Below are 17,500 nucleotides of genomic sequence, written 5' to 3'. Positions count from 1 at the left end.
ACACACACACACACACCCTATCACCAGGTTCTGTTCAGCATTATGGACTTGTAAAGGGCTACAAGGCATCCATAGAAGTGGCAGAGTTAAAACACCATCTTTACTGTCTTTGACAGAGGCGTCCGACATGCTGTGGCATTCAACAAAAACAGTGCAAGGCTGCCCCCAAGTGGTTGGAGACAGAAACAGCATCCTCCCATCAGTACTGGAGAACTGTGCTGAATGGATGCGGGACAGCAAAGGAAGAGAACTCAGCCAAAGAGCAGAAGAGTAAAACCCAGCGACACGCTTCAGTGCACACTTACTGCGTCCAATTACATTACACCTTCAGCAGCACATTTTAGAAGTGATATCTGAACACAATATCGCTTCTCTTTTTGTCCCATTACGTCCATTGTGAGGAGGCAAGCCTTGATGGGGGCAGACAGACATTACAGGTACGCCTGGTCTCTTGAGCACCACCATTCAAAGACAATTCAGGCACAACACTGGGGGAACTCAATGGTGGAAAAGCCATAAATGAAAGAACAAGAACCCAGAACATGGTGCTGCATTTAAATTAGCCTTTGACCTAAACGGGTAAAATAATATCTGTGCCTATGTAACATATGTACTGTGTTATAACCTGTGCCTATGTAACATATGTACTGTGTTATAACCTGTGCCTATGTAACATATGTACTGTGTTATAACCTGTGCCTATGTAACATATGTACTGTGTTATAACCTGTGCCTATGTCACATATGTACTGTGTTATTACCTGTGCCTATGTCACATATGTACTGTGTTATAACCTGTATGTCACATATGTACTGTGTTATAACCTGTTCCTATGTAACATATGTACTGTGATATTACCTGTGCCTATGTAACATATATACTGTGTTCTAACCTGTGCCTGTCACATATGTACTGTGTTATAACCTGTGCCTATGTCACATATGTACTATGTTATAACCTGTATGTCACATATGTACTGTGTTATAACCTGTGCCTATGTCACATATGTACCTTGTGTTCCAATGGCATACCGGTCACCATGTCTAAGATACTAAATTGGTCGTAAAATACAGTCAAGACGACTTGGTCGAAGTAAGAAATAATGGTTTCTGCTTGAAAAAAATATTTTGTGCTTTAAAATGAGCTCCCATCAAAGAATTCTCCATTTGCAGCAATTACCAACTGTGCAGCTTTACAGCTTGACTGGCTCTTCACTAAATAGGTCTTGCATGATTTGGAGCGACGCTTAGGGTCTCCGTCCGGTTGGAGGATAACATCGGCTATAATCAAGTGCCGTCCACAGGGTATGGCTTGGGAATGGAATCATGGTTTAAAAAAAAAAAAAGTGATAGCCTTCCCTGTTAAATATTCCTTTTACTTGGTACAAATTGCATACTTTACCAGCATATTTCATCATTGTTCCTCTATCATGCTTGAGGGATGGTATTAAGCACTCCTCCTCTATCTATTTATCTATTCATAACAGATCTTCAATCATCAGTATCTGTTTCTCTTAGAGCCATTTTAGTATTTTCCTTTCATAGGCCAGTCTTGGATACGGCTTTTTCTTTGAAACTCTGCCATCTTTCCAGAGGCGCTTCACTGCTGCTGATGAGACTGGTGTTTTATGGGTACTGTTTTAAAAAGCTGTGAGGCATCTGTTTCTCAAATTAGATGATTCTAAAGGTTCTTAAAAAGGTCCTCAAAAGGGTTTTCTAATGATCGTTTAGGATTTGATAACATAATGTCCCACTGAAACACAGAAGTGATGGTGGCAGAACACAACCCTTTCAGACCTGTGTAGTTATCCCGTTCAAAAGCACATGATCCTTTCAGACCTGTGTAGTTATCCCATTCAAAAGCAAACAAACATACATTTTTACATCACACCCAATCAACTCCCTCTTTGAACCACACACACACACACACACACACACACACACACACACACACACACACACACTTCTGACAGTGGCCGTACCTTTGGGCGTGTACATGCCCTGTTGCATGGAACCTCCAGGCTCAAACACAGGGGCCTTGAAGTCGGCCACTGCAGACAGCATGTCCTCAAAGCTGCAGCTGCCCGGGACTATGCCACTCTTTGGATTAGGGTTCTCAGGGATCTGAGGACGAAACGGTCAAGGAAAAAAAAAAAACACACACACACACAGACACATACACACACACACACAGATAAACACAAACTCGCACCCACACACACAGCCTCAAGTGTCCATATGTACACACATTATATAAGACAGAGATTATAAAACAGTTTATAAGACTATATGCTGCTTCCCTACTTTTGGCACAAGAGGAGACACATTGGAGGAGTAAAGCCCTCTAAGAGATGACGTACTTCAACAGCCACGTAGTGAATGGCCTGACCCCTTACACACACGCACACGCACATACACACACGCGCACACACACACACACACACACACACGCACACGCACACGCACACAGGGATACACACACACAGACACACACACACAGGCACACACAGAGACACACACAGGCACACACACGTTGAGAGAGGTGTTAAATAAAAGCCCTGCCCCCTGGCTCCTGATGGCATGGTCAACTGAGTGGAGCTGGAACAGAAGGATACGAGGTCGAGCAGGGAGCTGTGGGTGCGGTCGTTCATACACAGTTGAGACACCATCTCAGCCCGCAGGATCTCATCATCCGCCATGCCTGACAGAGCGAGGGGGAAACAGAGGAAAGAGGAGGGAGGAGAAGAGAGGAGGGAGGAAAACAGAGAGAAGGAATTAAAGGGCTTTAGTTTGAACATCAGCTAATATTTATGCTAATATGCCTGGTGTCTGCAGTAGTGTATGTCCCATAAAAGGGTTTTTGCAGATGTGGACTCCTCTCCCAGGTATCTGTGCAGGTGTGTGTACCTGTCCCACACGAGTGAATGCTCAGGTGTGTGTACCCACCTGACTTCTCCAAGTAGCTGTACAACCTAGGCAAACTCAGCGGTACTAGCGAGGTGTGTGTGCACATCTGTTCTACCTAAGTGTCTGCGGAAGTGTACGCAGATGTCCTAGCTGGGTGTCTAAAAGGTGTGTATGCAGGTGTGCACACCTGGTGTACCTGAACGGCTGTGCAGATGTGTGTGAGGGTATTCACTCGTCCTATCTGGGGGTCTGTACAAGTGTTTGCGCAGGAGTGGGCAGGTGTGTGTGTGTGTGTGTGTGTGTGTGTGTGTGTGTGTGCACCCGTCCTACCTAGGTCTATGCACAGGAGAGTGTGTGTGTGTGTGTGTGTGTGTGTGTGTGTGCTCCTGTCCTACCTAGGTGTATGCGCAAGCTGCAGAGGATGACCAGGAAGGTGAGGGCTCCCTCAAGCATGGGCCGCTCCTGCTCAGAGTCCAGCACTGTGTTCTGGTGCTGGGAGGCCATGGTCAACAAGTCCACCACTTTAAACCTACACACACACACACACACACACACATCACACACATCACACACATCACACACATCACACACATCACACACATCACACACACACACAAAGAGATGCTTTAGATCCATTACGGGGAAGATGAGTGTCATAGATTTTCATTTGTACCTGCAACAGGCATGTAGTTAGTAAAAATTGTGATTTTAGTTTTTTGACATACCTTTCAAAAACTGAGGAAATAAAGTAATCGGGATCCAGCCGAGATGCACACACCTAAAAAGAAATTCAGAAGAAATAAACCTCTAGCATTACAGTAGTGATGCAATAGTAACACAAGCAGTACTCAAGCATTCATAGGGAGAGCTGAACCAATAGCGGAATCAGAACTGGAACAAACAACAACAACAACAACAACAACAACATTGCTATCAACACTAAAAATAAAAAGTAGATTTCTTTGTGAAATCCATCAAATTGTTATAGTGTGGCCATGTTCTGTTCTGTCTAGATTTCTGCTCATATTTCTATGCTTTCCAGCACATTTACTAATCTTTACAGGGTGGATTTATTACAGACTGGAGTCTACATATCTGTCTCGCAAGTTCTATATGTGGAATGTGGTGTGTGTGGTGTGTGCATGGTGTGTGTAATGTGGTGTGTGTCTGCAGTGTGTGTGCGCACAGTGTGTGTGTGTCTGCAGTGTGTGTGTGTGTGAGTGTGTGTGTGTACAGTGTGTGTATGTGTGTGTGTGTGTGTGTGTGTGTACAGTGTGTGTGTGTGTGTGTGTGTGTGTGTGTGTGTGTGTGTGTGTGTGTGTACAGTGTGTGTGTGTGTGTGTGTACAGTGTGTACAGTGTGTGTGTGTGTGTGTGTGTGTGTGTGTGTACAGTGTGTGTGTGTGTGTGTGTGTGTGTACAGTGTGTGTGTGTGTACAGTGTGTGTGTACAGTGTGTGTCCCTACTCTCTGGCGCCCTTGTTGTCATCTCTACACGCCTGACTTTCGCTCTCCTTGTGTTGACAATGAATCACATGGCTGTAGTGTTCCACCAGGAGGGCCTGTGAACAGCTGCCTGTCCATGAACCCGTCCATGAACCCGTCCATGCCACATCCACCATACATATTTATACCCTCATTAAAGCAGGAATTACACCCCAGCCTTCTGAAGTCTTTATCCCTTCATGACCGCATAAACATGTTGGCCTTTGGTACGGGCTGTGTACGTGGCAGTGGTTTTTGTCAACACTGGCATCAACTGTGGCATGACCAGTAATTATCAGCAGTGATACCAATAGCGGTAATAACAGTGTGGTAGTGCAACTGTTGTAGTGACAGTGTAGTATTAAGCAGAAATATAGCAGTCAGTAGGGCTGAACGATTTGGGAAAATAATCTAATTGCGATTTTTTACCAAAATATTGCGATTGCGATTTAATATGCGATTTTTTCCCCCCTCTTTTTTCCCCCAACAAAACGTAATGAATGATTTAAATATGAACAACACAATATTAGATACATTTAGTGTAAAATATTCTTTCCAACATTTTACATTTTTATTTAACTGCTCATTACAGAAACAAGAACAACAAATCGGTGGCTTTGCCACTGTGCATTTAAGTAATTTAAAAAAAGTAATTTTAAGTATAAACACTAGGCATGCACTTTTTTAACACTGTGTGCAAAATGTACCATCTTAAAAAAATAAATAAATAAATAAAAAAAAATATATAATTTTTTTTTTTTTTTTAGACCACGTTTTTTAATCGCGAACGTTGTGGTTAGAAAATCGCGTTCTATCATATCGCGATTAAATCGCAAATGCAATTAATCGTTCAGCCCTAGCAGTCAGTGGTACCAAGATTGAAATACTACCCTCTACTACCACCACCAACAATAGTGCTATTAACAGGACAGCATAAACAGTAGTGGTAGGTCCTAATAGTCGGAGTAACAGTGTGATACTCAATGGTAGCAGGATTGAAATATTAGCAGTATGTTAATAATAAGTGTATGAACTGTACAGCATTAACAACAGAGCAGCACTAGTCATAGTAACAGGGGGGATTGTGGGAGTTGTATTGACAGTGCAGTTGTATTTCACACTGGCAGTGACTGTGTGATCCCAACACTGATGGGAACAGGGTAATAATAAGAGTGATACTTCAAGAGCACTGTAAGAGTGATACTTTAAGAGCACTGTTAGAGTGATACTTTAGGAGTACTGTAAGAGTGATACTTTAAGAGCACTGTAAGAGTGATACTTTAAGAGCACTGTTAGAGTGATACTTTAGGAGTACTGTAAGAGTGATACTTTAAGAGCACTGTAAGAGTGATACTTTAAGAGCACTGTAAGAGTGATACTGTAAGAGTCTCAACAAACAGCCTAGAGGTGTCAGTGGTGATCCCTCACCTGGAGCAGGTAGATGTCAGGGTCGATCATGGAGTTGCAGAAGTGGGACTGGACATAGGTCATGGCCTGGCCTTTGATCTGCAGACCGTTCCTCACCCACATGTTGCTGTGGATCTCAGACAGGCTCACCTGCATAAACACCACACCAAAGAATAGCAGAGGTCAGCGCTGTCTTATACAGCAGTCACAACACAGTTTTTGGTTATTGTACGGTGGGTATAGTTTTTTTTTTTTTCATACCCTCTATGCCTCTCTCTCACACACACACACACACACACACACCAAAGAACAGCAGAGGTCAGCGCTGTCTTATACAGCAGTCACAAAACACCACACCACAGAACACCAAAGAACACCACCTAAAAAGTTTTGTTCTGCTTTAGGTTGCTTTTAACTGTGTGAATCAGCAGCTCAAGGGAGTCCAAGGCTAAAGCGCTGGGCAGATAGGTAGACATGGGAGTCCAAGGCTAAAGCTCTGGGCATATAGGTAGACATGGGGAAAGGCAGGAAGAAGGCAGGGCCACTCAGTGAGAGGTGCGCTTCCCTACCTGAATCTGAAGAGGATGGACCATGATCTTCATCAGCATCTCCTGGTCAGGAAGCAGGCTGTCTAGATCCAACCCTTGGCACTTCACCGCCTGGGCAGACACACGGACGGACATCAGCATCAGTGCAACACTACAACGCCTCATCTCCACACAGGCGTCTACGTACATTTCAGTCCACAAACAGCCCATAATAATCTGATCTTCACCACTACTTCAGAGAGTGCTTGTGTGTTTTTTATTTTTTTTTATCAGAAGTCAGATGGAAGATGAGCAACAGATACAAAGACAGCAATGTTTCAGACAAAGGGCAGTTTGTCTGTCTCTCTCTCACTCACTCGTCTCATGTTTAACTATGTGAGCAGCACAGGGACAGCTAAGAAACCTCGCATACCTTGCTGAGGAACATGGCGTAGTATCGGTGCAGAGGTAGGTGAAACGTCACCTGATTGGGTGCGGGCTGAAACAGGAAGAGGATATACACCCATCAGGAATGATCTAACTGGCAGTGATGCGACTATGAGGAGGGCGTAAGTGTCTCTGTTAGCACGGGAGAGACCACCTACTCCTCTCAGTGATGAACACTTCTTATACGTTATTTTTTTTACTTTTAAGTAAGTCTGTGTTTCTATTACCTCGTCCACGAAGCCGATGTTATCAAACCAGACCTGAAGGGCTTCCAGGCAGTAGCGCACCACTGTCTTGGTGTACTCCTGCGTTTCCTGTTGGTCAGAGAGGAAAACCAGCTAGGTGACAAACACATTGGCGGCTGCATCTGCATACATAGCTGTACTACAGCTCAACCTTTAGATCACATGAATTTATAAAATGGGAAAAAAATGTGTGTGTGTGTGTGTGTATGTCTGTGTAAGTCTGAAAATGATTGTCAATTTCTATAATGTACTGCAGATTGTGAAAGCCAATGAAGACCTATGGAAAAACAATGAATTGCAAAGAAATTTGAATCAGGGGAAGACTAGAAGATCGACATATCGTAAGGATACAACATATGGACAAGGAAAAATAAGGTGACGCAAGGTGAAATGCATGCTGGGATATTTGAGGAGCTATGGGAGGTTGAGTGGTGACGCAAGGTGAAATGCATGCTGGGATATGTGAGGAGCCATGGGAGGTTGTGGTGGTGCGTGTTGGAGTGGAGGTGGGTCTCACCTTGACTTTGCAGTGTGTGAGCAGACCCCACATGGGTTGGGCACAGGCCTCCAGCTCGGCTGCGAACGCTGCGTAATACGTCTGCGACTCAAACTCCACATGCTCATTCAGCTCCCGCTTGTTTAGGTTCATACCTGCAGGATGCAACACACACACACACACACACACACACACACACACACACACACACACACACACACACACACACACACACACACACACACACACACACACACACACACACACACACACACACACACACACACACACACACACACACACACACACACACACACACACACTCCAATTCAGTCTGGGAGCCCAGCCAGCGCAACACTTCAAAGCTCATATCTGTCAGTTCAGCATGACCGCTCTTCCAGCTCGTGGTAACAAGGCATTTGTTACGACCCTGGCGGGTCTAGGCCCCGCCCCAGGATATTTGCATATCTGTTCTGTCTCTGTTTCATTAGCAGGTAATGGGAAGCAGGTGTACCCCAGGTGTAACCCATGATTGGTTGGGCTACAAAAGCCCTGATCAGATGGCAGTCGGGAGAGCGTTGGGTTGGTCGTTGGATTTGGATAGAGATTGGATTTGGATTGTCGTTGGTTTTGGAGTGTCGTTGGTTTTGGATTATCGTCGTCGTTTGCTTATATTACCATTTACCTGACTTTACATTGCATCTTTTGTTTCTCTTCACAACACTGATCTTCACCACACGTTTGCTATAATTATTAGATAACTATATAAACTTGTAAATCATTAATAAATATATTATTATTATTATCCTAAATTCTGCGTGGCCTCCCCTTCTTGTTTCGTGCCTTGAGCTGGCTCGTAACACATTTAACATTAGAAGCTTCTCATCAAGGAGGAGAAGAAGGCCAGGATGAGAAAGACAGAAAAAAAATATATAAAGACAGAGAGAAAGGAATAAGAAAACATACACTGCATTATAAACTACATATATTGTGTGTACAGTGGCTTGCAAAAGTATGCATCCCCCTGGAAGTCATCACCATTACAAAAGATACTTACATTTACATTTACATTTAGTCATTTAGCAGACGCTTTTATCCAAAGCGACTTACATATGTGCGACTTACAATGTATACACATTTTACATTTTACATTTACACTGATGGCACACTGCACATCAGGAGCAATTAGGGGTTCAGTGTCTTGCTCAAGGACGCTTCGACAGGGAATCGAACTAGCAACCTTCTGATTACTAAACGACTTCTCTACCACTGTACCACTGTCGCCCACATACACATTATTACCCAATCAATATTTATAATTAGATTATATAATCATAAATGCATGCATACATACTTAACATGCAATGCATAGATAAAACATTTATTCAATTTCATAGAATTAAAATTAACATTAGTGATCAGCTGGGGATGGTTCCAAACTAGCAGGTCCAGGCGGACTGCATGAGACAGTAGGGTCTGGGGAGGGTGCATGGGACGAGAGATAAAACGTATTAAATCTCATAGAATTGAAATAAACATAAGAGTGGATCCATCCTCAGCTGATCAAACTAGCAGGTCCAGACAGACTGCATGAGTCCGTAGCAGACCGTAGTGATGTGTGAGGGTCTCGTCAGTGAGACCGTAGTGATGTGTGAGGGTCTCGTCAGTGAGACCGTAGTGATGTGTGAGGGTCTCGTCAGTAGTGATGTGTGAGGGTCTCGTCAGTGAGACCGTAGTGATGTGTGAGGGTCTCGTCAGTGAAAGGCGATACTGTGGTGCACCTCGGTTGGAGCCCGGGGCTATTCTTAAGGCAGGGGTCGGACGTGTGACATACTTAGGCAAGAAAGGCACTGGTGTGCAGTGCAGGTGTGGTGTGTCTTGGTGTGGTGTGGTGTGTCTTGGTGTGGTGTGGTGCGGTGCGCTGACAGTCTCCCCCCACCCTGCTGCAAACTGTGTGTCTCTCAAATCCCTCTGGGTTTTACTGTGCGGTTTGTGTGTGTGCGTGCGTGTGTGTGCGCGTGCATGTGTGTGTGTGTGTGAGTTGTTTTAAAAAGGCCAGTACAGTACATCAGTCACGGTCTATTTGTTGCACCATGCACCTTATGAGTCACTGGATGACTGAGCTCGCCCACTCACGCTCACACTCTCACACACACACGCTCTCTCACACACACACACACACAGGTTGTCAAAGACAGTGACAGGATCTGCAGTGGCAGTGTGACTGAACTGGAAAGGGAGGGATGAAGGGGATTATGAGGTCTTGCTCTCTCTCACTTACTCACTCCCACTCTCTCCCTCTTCCTATCACTTTCTCCTCCTCTCACTTTCTTTTTCTTGTCTTTCTTGTCTTTCTCCTCTCTCTCTCTCTCTCTCTCTCTCCCTCCCTCTCCCTCCCTCTACGTCTACTTGTTTTTGCAGAACACATCTGACAGTCCGAATCAGAATTGCAAATGAAGTGATCCTCATTGTGACGTGTGGCTCTATGAATCAGATTCAGAATCGAAGTGAATCAACAGCCTGAATTCTTATTCTGCCTTCCAACGGTCACGCAATAACATGTGTGAGTGTGCTCTGGGTGTGTAAGTGTGAGTTCATGCAAGTGTACGTGTTGAGACGTTTGAGAGTGTGTGTGTGTGTGTGTGTGTGTGTGTGAGAGAGAGAGAGAGAGAGTGTCCTTGACTGACCTTGAAAGAAGGACACAAAGCTCATCCACAACATGAGCAGAGAGTGATCCTCCAGGAACCTCTTGGCAACACTTTGGTGAGAGAGAATGTTAATGAAGTCACTAACTAAAGGCCAGTAGGTGTTGTTCTTCAGAAGAGCTTCGCCACAGTTTACCACCACGTGGTGGCTATTCTCCTCATCTGGGGAGAGAAGAGAGGGGAGGAGAGAAAGACAGGAGAGGAAGACAGGAGGAGAGGAGAGATACAGGGGAGAAGAAAGGAGGAGAGGAGGACGGTATGAAAAAGAGAAGGAAAAGAGAAGAGAACATACATTTTGAGATTAGATCAACAATTCAATCAAAACGTGTGCATTTTTCATTCATTACATTAAAAAGATTGATTTTCCATTTACTTTTCTTCCTGCTTTTTAAGAACAGAGTCACAACCTGAAAGGGCTTTTCAATAATAATTAAAAAAAAGGACTGCATACCCTTTGATCTTAGCAAGACCAGATGAGTCATTATAAGATCACCTACTGGTCTGGCAAGTTCCAAGGGTTTTATGACACTAAAGCCTTTAATAAATCAGTCAGTAAGAAGTGCTAGAGCAGCACACACCCTTATCCCCACAAAGTCAGTGTCAGCAGCACATCCACTGAGGACTCTGTGGAGTTACTAAGGAGACACAGAATAAAGAAGAGCACCATCAGGACCCGTGTCTAGCCGTCGAGAAAAAACTCAAGCTTCAGGAAGCTCACTGCATTTTTATTTTTACTAAATAAGCTAAAAAGAAAGACCGAAACCACTCCACCCGCTAATCACACACACACAGTCACACACACACAATTGTAAGTCATTAAGGAGACGCTGGCTAACACCCAGCCGGTTGCTAAGTCCCTCTCACAGCTGTTGTGGGCCTGGCAGTTCATTGGGTTTCAGTGCTTTGGCGAATCAATACAGCACAACACTTCAGCTGGCAGCGCGAAGCGCGAAGCGTGACCCACAGTAACATGACCTGGGCCACCCCGGAGGGTCCAAAATGAAATTATGCCTTCAATGCGCTTCCACGGAGGGCCCAGGGGAGGGCTAGAGAGAGCTGTGTGTGTGTGTGTGTGTGTGTGTGTGTTTCCACGGAGGGCCCGGGGGAGGGCTAGAGAGAGCAGTAAATATCACATTAAACTCATGTACTCTCTCCTCTTACTCAGTCTAATAGCCATTTCGTGAGTGTGTGTCATCACTCCTGGACGCAGCTCAAACTTTAAAGTCTGCTTTTTGCCTTTTCTGACTGATATGAACATCAAATCACCCAGGATGCTTTGGGCAGTCTTCCACCCGCCTCCTCCCTCTCTATTCATAGGCTAATAGGGTATGTGCAGTGTGCCGCTTTTCTTTTCAAATCACTCCTAATGCTGCACTTCTCAGATGAGAGAACATGCTCCTGATAGCACACTCTTCTTGTGCCTTCACAACTGTCCCCCCCATCAGGCTGGACTGTTGCTTCAAACGATGGCAGACTGACCTGATAGACATGCATCTATGCGTGAAATGACATTCAGGGTGTCACCTCTATGGGCTAATGTTTTTACCCTGTAGCCTTCAGTGCTTTTCCTCCTTCTCAAACTGTTACGACAAAAGTTGTCAGTTGTCTACAAATATGCATGCATGCTTTATTGTATGAACGTATCGCTGAATGTATGGGTTTATGTATGAACGTACATATGCATGCATGTACTAGAAGTATCCAGGTATGTATAAGTGTATGTGTCTATAAAAGCATTAATGAATGAAAGCATGAACAGCGCTCCCTCCCCATAGCTGCTTCCTACTCCTAATCCCTCACTCTTAAACTCCATATAAGGCAACCCAGGGCACAGGATGTATGAATGACTGACTTAATGAATGACATGTGAGTGAATATGAAAATAAACAGTCTTCCTTCTCCTTAACTGTTCCTTCCCCCTTCGCTTTCCCTCACTTTAATCCCACTCTCCTCCTCCTCCTCCCATCCCCCTGTCTCTGAGCCTGCAGCTCACTCCGTATGAGGCAACTCTCCATCATGAATGAATGAATGAATGAATGAATGAATGAATGAATGTGTAACATGACCAAGGTTCCTTCCCCATACGTTTCCTCCTTCCCTCCCTCCCCCACCCCGCAGCTCCCCCCATACAAGTCAGTTCTCCATCACGTTGAGCTGCACAGCGACCATGACGTGTGTGAATGAATGAATGAATGAATGAATGAATGAATATGTAACAAGACCAGGGCTCTTTCCCCACAAGTTCTCCTCCCTCTCTCTTGATCTCTCCTCGTTCCCCCGGAATGAATAAATGCATGAATAAATGAATGAATGAATGAATGAATGAATAAATTACTGACTGACTGACTGAACACATTCAACATGAACAGGTGTCCTTCCTCACAACAGTTTCCCCTTCCCTTCCCTTCCTTCCACACACCCCATCCCTCCCTCCCTTCCTCTCACTGAATCACTCTCACTCACTCACTCCATCCATCCATCCATCCCTCCATCCTCTCGTCCCTCACCCTGCAACTCGCTCCGTATAAGGCAGCTCTCCATCATGTAGAGCAGCACGGTGACCATGACGTCCAGCAGCTGGCACTCCTCCGTGACGTGACGCGCCAGCTCCTCGTTGCTGAAGAGCTGCACGCTGATGTGCACGATGCGGTTGGACATGGTGTCCGACTCCTGGCTCTTCATCAGCGTCTTCATGATGAAGGCGTAGTGCTGCACGAACGTCTTGGTGAACGTGATCTGGGTTAAGGGGGAAAGGTTAGGAGGAGAGAGCAGAGGGACAGAGGGACAGAAGAATAGAGAGAGAGAGAGAGAGAGAGAGAAAGAGAGAGAGAGACAGAAAAACAGTTAATAGAGCTGTTTAAGAGCACTAGTGTTGATGAGTCACCTGTGATTCTTTTTGAACACTGCTAGGGTCTTACGGAGTGTGACGGGGTACGGTTCGGGGCGTTAGCATTATCTGCCAGAAGAGGACTGCGTACACAATCATGAATGTTGACTAAGCCAAAACGTAGACATGAATAAAGCTTTGGTATGATGGCAATATGATCCAGACTGCACACCTTGTCTGGTAGCATACGCTGCTAAACCTGTTTGTGTAGTGGGGCATTGTTCAAAAAGGACAACTGATCAGTCTGCACAAATCAGCCTGTGCAGATATCTCAGTAACAGCGATGAGATCATAATCATCGGGTCTTAGAGGGTGACAACAGCCTGAACAGCTCTTCTATTTCTAAAAACACTGACGAGAGATAGAGCGGCAAAGAGTGACAGAGGATACTATGATTTGCTTTTGGCTTAATGACAAACAAATGGCTGCCTGCTTGAGAGGGCTGCATATTTTTACACAAAAATGTAACCGCAATAAGTCACTTTTTAGTCCCATATTTCTTGAATTGAAAAAACAGGTACTGTCATTTCTCTATGTTCATAAAAGCTATAATATAATATCACTCAATTTCTGAGCACTAATTCATAACTGTAACCATAGTCATCGGGTATCCATAGTTACGGCAACGCATTGACTGTATTTCCTATATGAATTTTAACTTTAAGATTGTTATAAAATATTTTTGTTCAGCATATCTTGACTGCTCATCTTTTTTGTTCATATATCTGCTGCTAGGCAGACAATCATAGTGGAAGGAGAAAAGTAGAAATACCTTGTAGTCTTGATCGGGCAGCATGTTGAGCAAGAACGTGACCATCTTCTGTGGGAACTCGTACTTTATCGTCCAGAACAGCAACTCCTCTAAGAAGCACTTGTGTTTCAGAGTGTCCATGATCGATGGGTCTGGGGAGGGGGGGAGGGAGGGGGGAGAGAGAGAGAGAGAGAGAGAGAGGGAGGGGGGGAGAGAGAGAGAGAGAGAGAGAGGGAGAGAGGGAGAGAGAGAGAGAGAGAGGGAGAGAGAGAGTTTCAGGTTAGACCAGACACAGCACTATCTAGAAGCAGAGTGGGCACTATCATTTCAGGCCTCCGCAATCAGCACAGGCAGCATCCCGACCAACACACACAACCCCCCCCCACCCCCCTCCCCCCTCCATCCCGCTGATCACACGGTCTCTGGCCAAGACGGTGTGCACTGCAGAATAACACATCCACACACATCCACACACATTCACATTCATCCCTCTACCATCAGCATTCCTCTAAAAATTGTGCAGAGCAGAGAAGCTGCACACACAAGCAGTTCTTATGCATGTATGAAACATGTCGAGTCTCAACCCCCTTATCTTCTGCATGTATGAAACATGTCGAGTCTCAACCCCCTTATCTTCTGCATGTATGAAACATGTCGAGTCTCAAGCCCCTTATCTTCTGCATGTATGAAACATGTCGAGTCTCAACCCCCTTATCTTCTGCATGTATGAAACATGTCGAGTCTCAACCCCCTTATCTTCTGCATGTATGAAACATGTCGAGTCTCAACCCCCTTATCTTCTGCATGTATGAAACATGTCGAGTCTCAACCCCCTTATCTTCTGCATGTATGAAACATGTCGAGTCTCAACCCCCTTATCTTCTGCATGTATGAAACATGTCGAGTCTCAACCCCCTTATCTTCTGCATGTATGAAACATGTCGAGTCTCAACCCCCTTATCTTCTGCATGTATGAAACATGTCGAGTCTCAACCCCCTTATCTTCTGCATGTATGAAACATGTCGAGTCTCAACCCCCTTATCTTCTGCATGTATGAAACATGTCGAGTCTCAACCCCCTTATCTTCTGCATGTATGAAACATGTCGAGTCTCAACCCCCTTATCTTCTGCATGTATGAAACATGTCGAGTCTCAACCCCCTTATCTTCTGCATGTATGAAACATGTCGAGTCTCAACCCCCTTATCTTCTGCATGTATGAAACATGTCGAGTCTCAACCCCCTTATCTTCTGCATGTATGAAACATGTCGAGTCTCAACCCCCTTATCTTCTGTACCACTTGCTTCTGTCGTTGACCAGTTCACCCACACGAGAACTTGCCAAAGGCACACGAGATGAATTATCGGTAATTGGTCTGTAATTCACCTGAGAATAGTCTGTTAAGGGCTTATAAGCAATTTATGAGCAGATTGGGGTGTCTGTGGGGTGTCTGTGGGGTGTCTGTGGGGTGTCTGTGGGGTGTCTGTGGGGTGTCTGTGGGGTGTCTGTGGGGTGTCTGTGAGAGGTCTGTGGGGTGTCTGTGGGGTGTCTGTGGGGTGTCTGTGGGGTGTCTGTGAGAGGTCTGTGGGGTGTCCGTGAGAGAAGTGTGAGCAGTCTGTGTGAGGACTAAGGTAGGTGAGCCTTACCTTTGGTGCTACTGCTGAGCTTCACTCTCTTCCGCTGCCCCACACTCTGCCCTCCGTCCTGATCCTCCTGCAACACAACCAGATCACATCAGACCAGACCAGATCACATCAGACCAGACCAGATCAGACCAGATCACATCAGACCAGATCACATCAGACCAGACCAGATCAGACCAGGCATCAGAATGAACCAGAAAAATCAAACTGCTGGTTCAAAAACATTTGAACCCCCTAAATATTCAGCCACTTATTGGCAAAACAAGAAATCGCCAGAGTCAGTGGCCAGGTGACTGATTTCTTTAAATCATCCTAAAAGTACAAGATATACTATACAATCCAGAGGGCTTGTAATCATGTGAGCTTGCACTGACCATTATGCGTCCCTTTGTATATACAAAGAGAAAATAATTTCCACACATGTAAAAAAACAAACAAGCAAACAAACAATAACAAACTCGTACCTCTTTACTGGAATCAACAGAGTTTACAGCAGCAGTGGCACCTACAGAAAAACAGAATCAGAACATGAATTGGACACTTCACCTGAGGAAATACCAGCTTTCATCTCCAAGACTTTCATTAAGAGCCGTGACATGGATGCTTCAAGGTGAAATACTGCTAAGCATGGTTTCTGTATGCTCGTCGTATACCAATACCAGGATCATAGAAAAACAAATTACACATCAACTTAGAAAACACAACTCAGGCTACAGTTACGGTTCTTCAGCTTGTGAGGGTAAAAGGAAAACTTCACATTTCTACTCAGATGCTAAGGCATTACTGACATGGATGCTTCAAGGTGAAATACTGCTAAGCATGGTTTCTGTATGCTCGTCGTATACCAATACCAGGATCATAGAAAAACAAATTACACATCAACTTAGAAAACACAATTTTAAGGATTTCATTTTAAGGATTGTTCTGATAGCCATGTTTAAACTGAAGAATAAACCACAAAGCATTCCTCATGTTGTGAATGTTTCTGAATGCTTCACTGCACTACAGAACCTTACATGGCAACCGCAGTGACTAAAAGTCCTGCTAAGATGACCTGTATCAGCATATGGGCTGCTGTGTGGCTAGCCCAGCCTCACCCAGTAAGCTAAGGGACCCTGCACCAGCTGTGGCGTCAGCCTCACCCAGTAAGCTAAGGGACCCTGCACCAGCTGTGGCTAGCCCAGCCTCACCCAGTAAGCTAAGGGACCCTGCACCAGCTGTGGCCCCAGCCTCACCCAGTAAGCTAAGGGACCCTGCACCAGCTGTGGCTAGCCCAGCCTCACCCAGTAAGCTAAGGGACCCTGTGCCAGCCTCACCCAGTAAGCTAAGTTCCCTGCACCAGCTGTGGCCCCAGCCTCACCCAGTAAGCTAAGGGACCCTGCACCAGCTGTGGCGTCAGCCTCACCCAGTAAGCTAAGGGACCCTGTGCCAGCCTCACCCAGTAAGCTAAGGGACCCTGCACCAGCTGTGGCCCCAGCCTCGGCTCCTTCGCCTCCAGCTGCTGCTGCTGCTGCTGCTGCTGCTGCTGCTGCTGCTGCTGCTGCTGCCGCCGCTGCTGCTGCCGCCGCTCCCTTCTCCTCTACCGTGACCAGCCCTGAGCTCTTCAGGGCAGACAGGTACTTCTCATAGTTCTTCTTCGCAAACACGTTTTCTTCCTGACCTGAGGTGAGTGGACGAACAATAAGTGTGTTTATTTCAATTATGTGATCTAATGACATAATTTATATATACAACATTGTACAGGTGCAAGTTTGGGCACCCCTGGGTAAATTATTGCACATACCACAATTAGTGATATATTATTTTTATTTGTCTATGAAGGTAATTTTTTAAATAAATAAATAAACAACTGCGCAATACCATTTCAAGAAAGGTCCATTTCAATGTGCCAAATCTCAGCAATAAGTAATTTGTCCAAAGTGCCTTGCATATAAATGTATGAACAAATGCACACATAGGTAAAGATGTGAATTAAACTTTTCTAAACATCAATATCAGTTT

The 17,500-nt window shown here is 45.1% G+C and overlaps 1 protein-coding gene across 5 annotated transcripts in view; it reads right to left on the bottom strand.

Moving 5' to 3' along the window:
* ubr3 (ubiquitin protein ligase E3 component n-recognin 3) overlaps positions 1-17,312 on the bottom strand; it is a 59,818-nt gene extending 42,506 nt beyond the window's left edge. For 4 of the 5 annotated variants that reach the window (XM_031582061.2, XM_031582069.2, XM_031582073.2 and 1 more), the window contains exons 1-15: positions 16,938-17,312; positions 15,964-16,004; positions 15,503-15,569; positions 13,877-14,007; positions 12,725-12,953; positions 10,200-10,379; positions 7,534-7,667; positions 6,999-7,085; positions 6,758-6,823; positions 6,367-6,456; positions 5,819-5,947; positions 3,633-3,685; positions 3,303-3,436; positions 2,616-2,701; positions 1,983-2,124 (exon numbers count right to left, since the gene is read on the bottom strand). In XM_031582061.2, coding sequence (XP_031437921.1) covers positions 1,983-2,124; positions 2,616-2,701; positions 3,303-3,436; positions 3,633-3,685; positions 5,819-5,947; positions 6,367-6,456; positions 6,758-6,823; positions 6,999-7,085; positions 7,534-7,667; positions 10,200-10,379; positions 12,725-12,953; positions 13,877-14,007; positions 15,503-15,569; positions 15,964-16,004; positions 16,938-17,217 — 1,849 coding nt within the window. In that variant the 5' untranslated portion in view covers positions 17,218-17,312. Of the gene's footprint in view, positions 1-1,982; positions 2,125-2,615; positions 2,702-3,302; positions 3,437-3,632; positions 3,686-5,818; positions 5,948-6,366; positions 6,457-6,757; positions 6,824-6,998; positions 7,086-7,533; positions 7,668-10,199; positions 10,380-12,724; positions 12,954-13,876; positions 14,008-15,502; positions 15,570-15,963; positions 16,005-16,689; positions 16,914-16,937 lie in introns of those variants that run through there. The other variant, XM_031582085.2, reaches the window with a different exon arrangement.
* Between the last annotated feature and the right edge of the window lie 188 nt (positions 17,313-17,500).

This window comes from Clupea harengus, chromosome 2 (assembly GCF_900700415.2).
Source record: "Clupea harengus chromosome 2, Ch_v2.0.2, whole genome shotgun sequence".
NCBI classification, from domain to species: Eukaryota; Metazoa; Chordata; class Actinopteri; order Clupeiformes; family Clupeidae; genus Clupea; species Clupea harengus.
The sequence above is the reverse complement of the archived record's forward strand: the minus strand, read 5'-3'. Positions and strand labels throughout refer to the sequence as shown.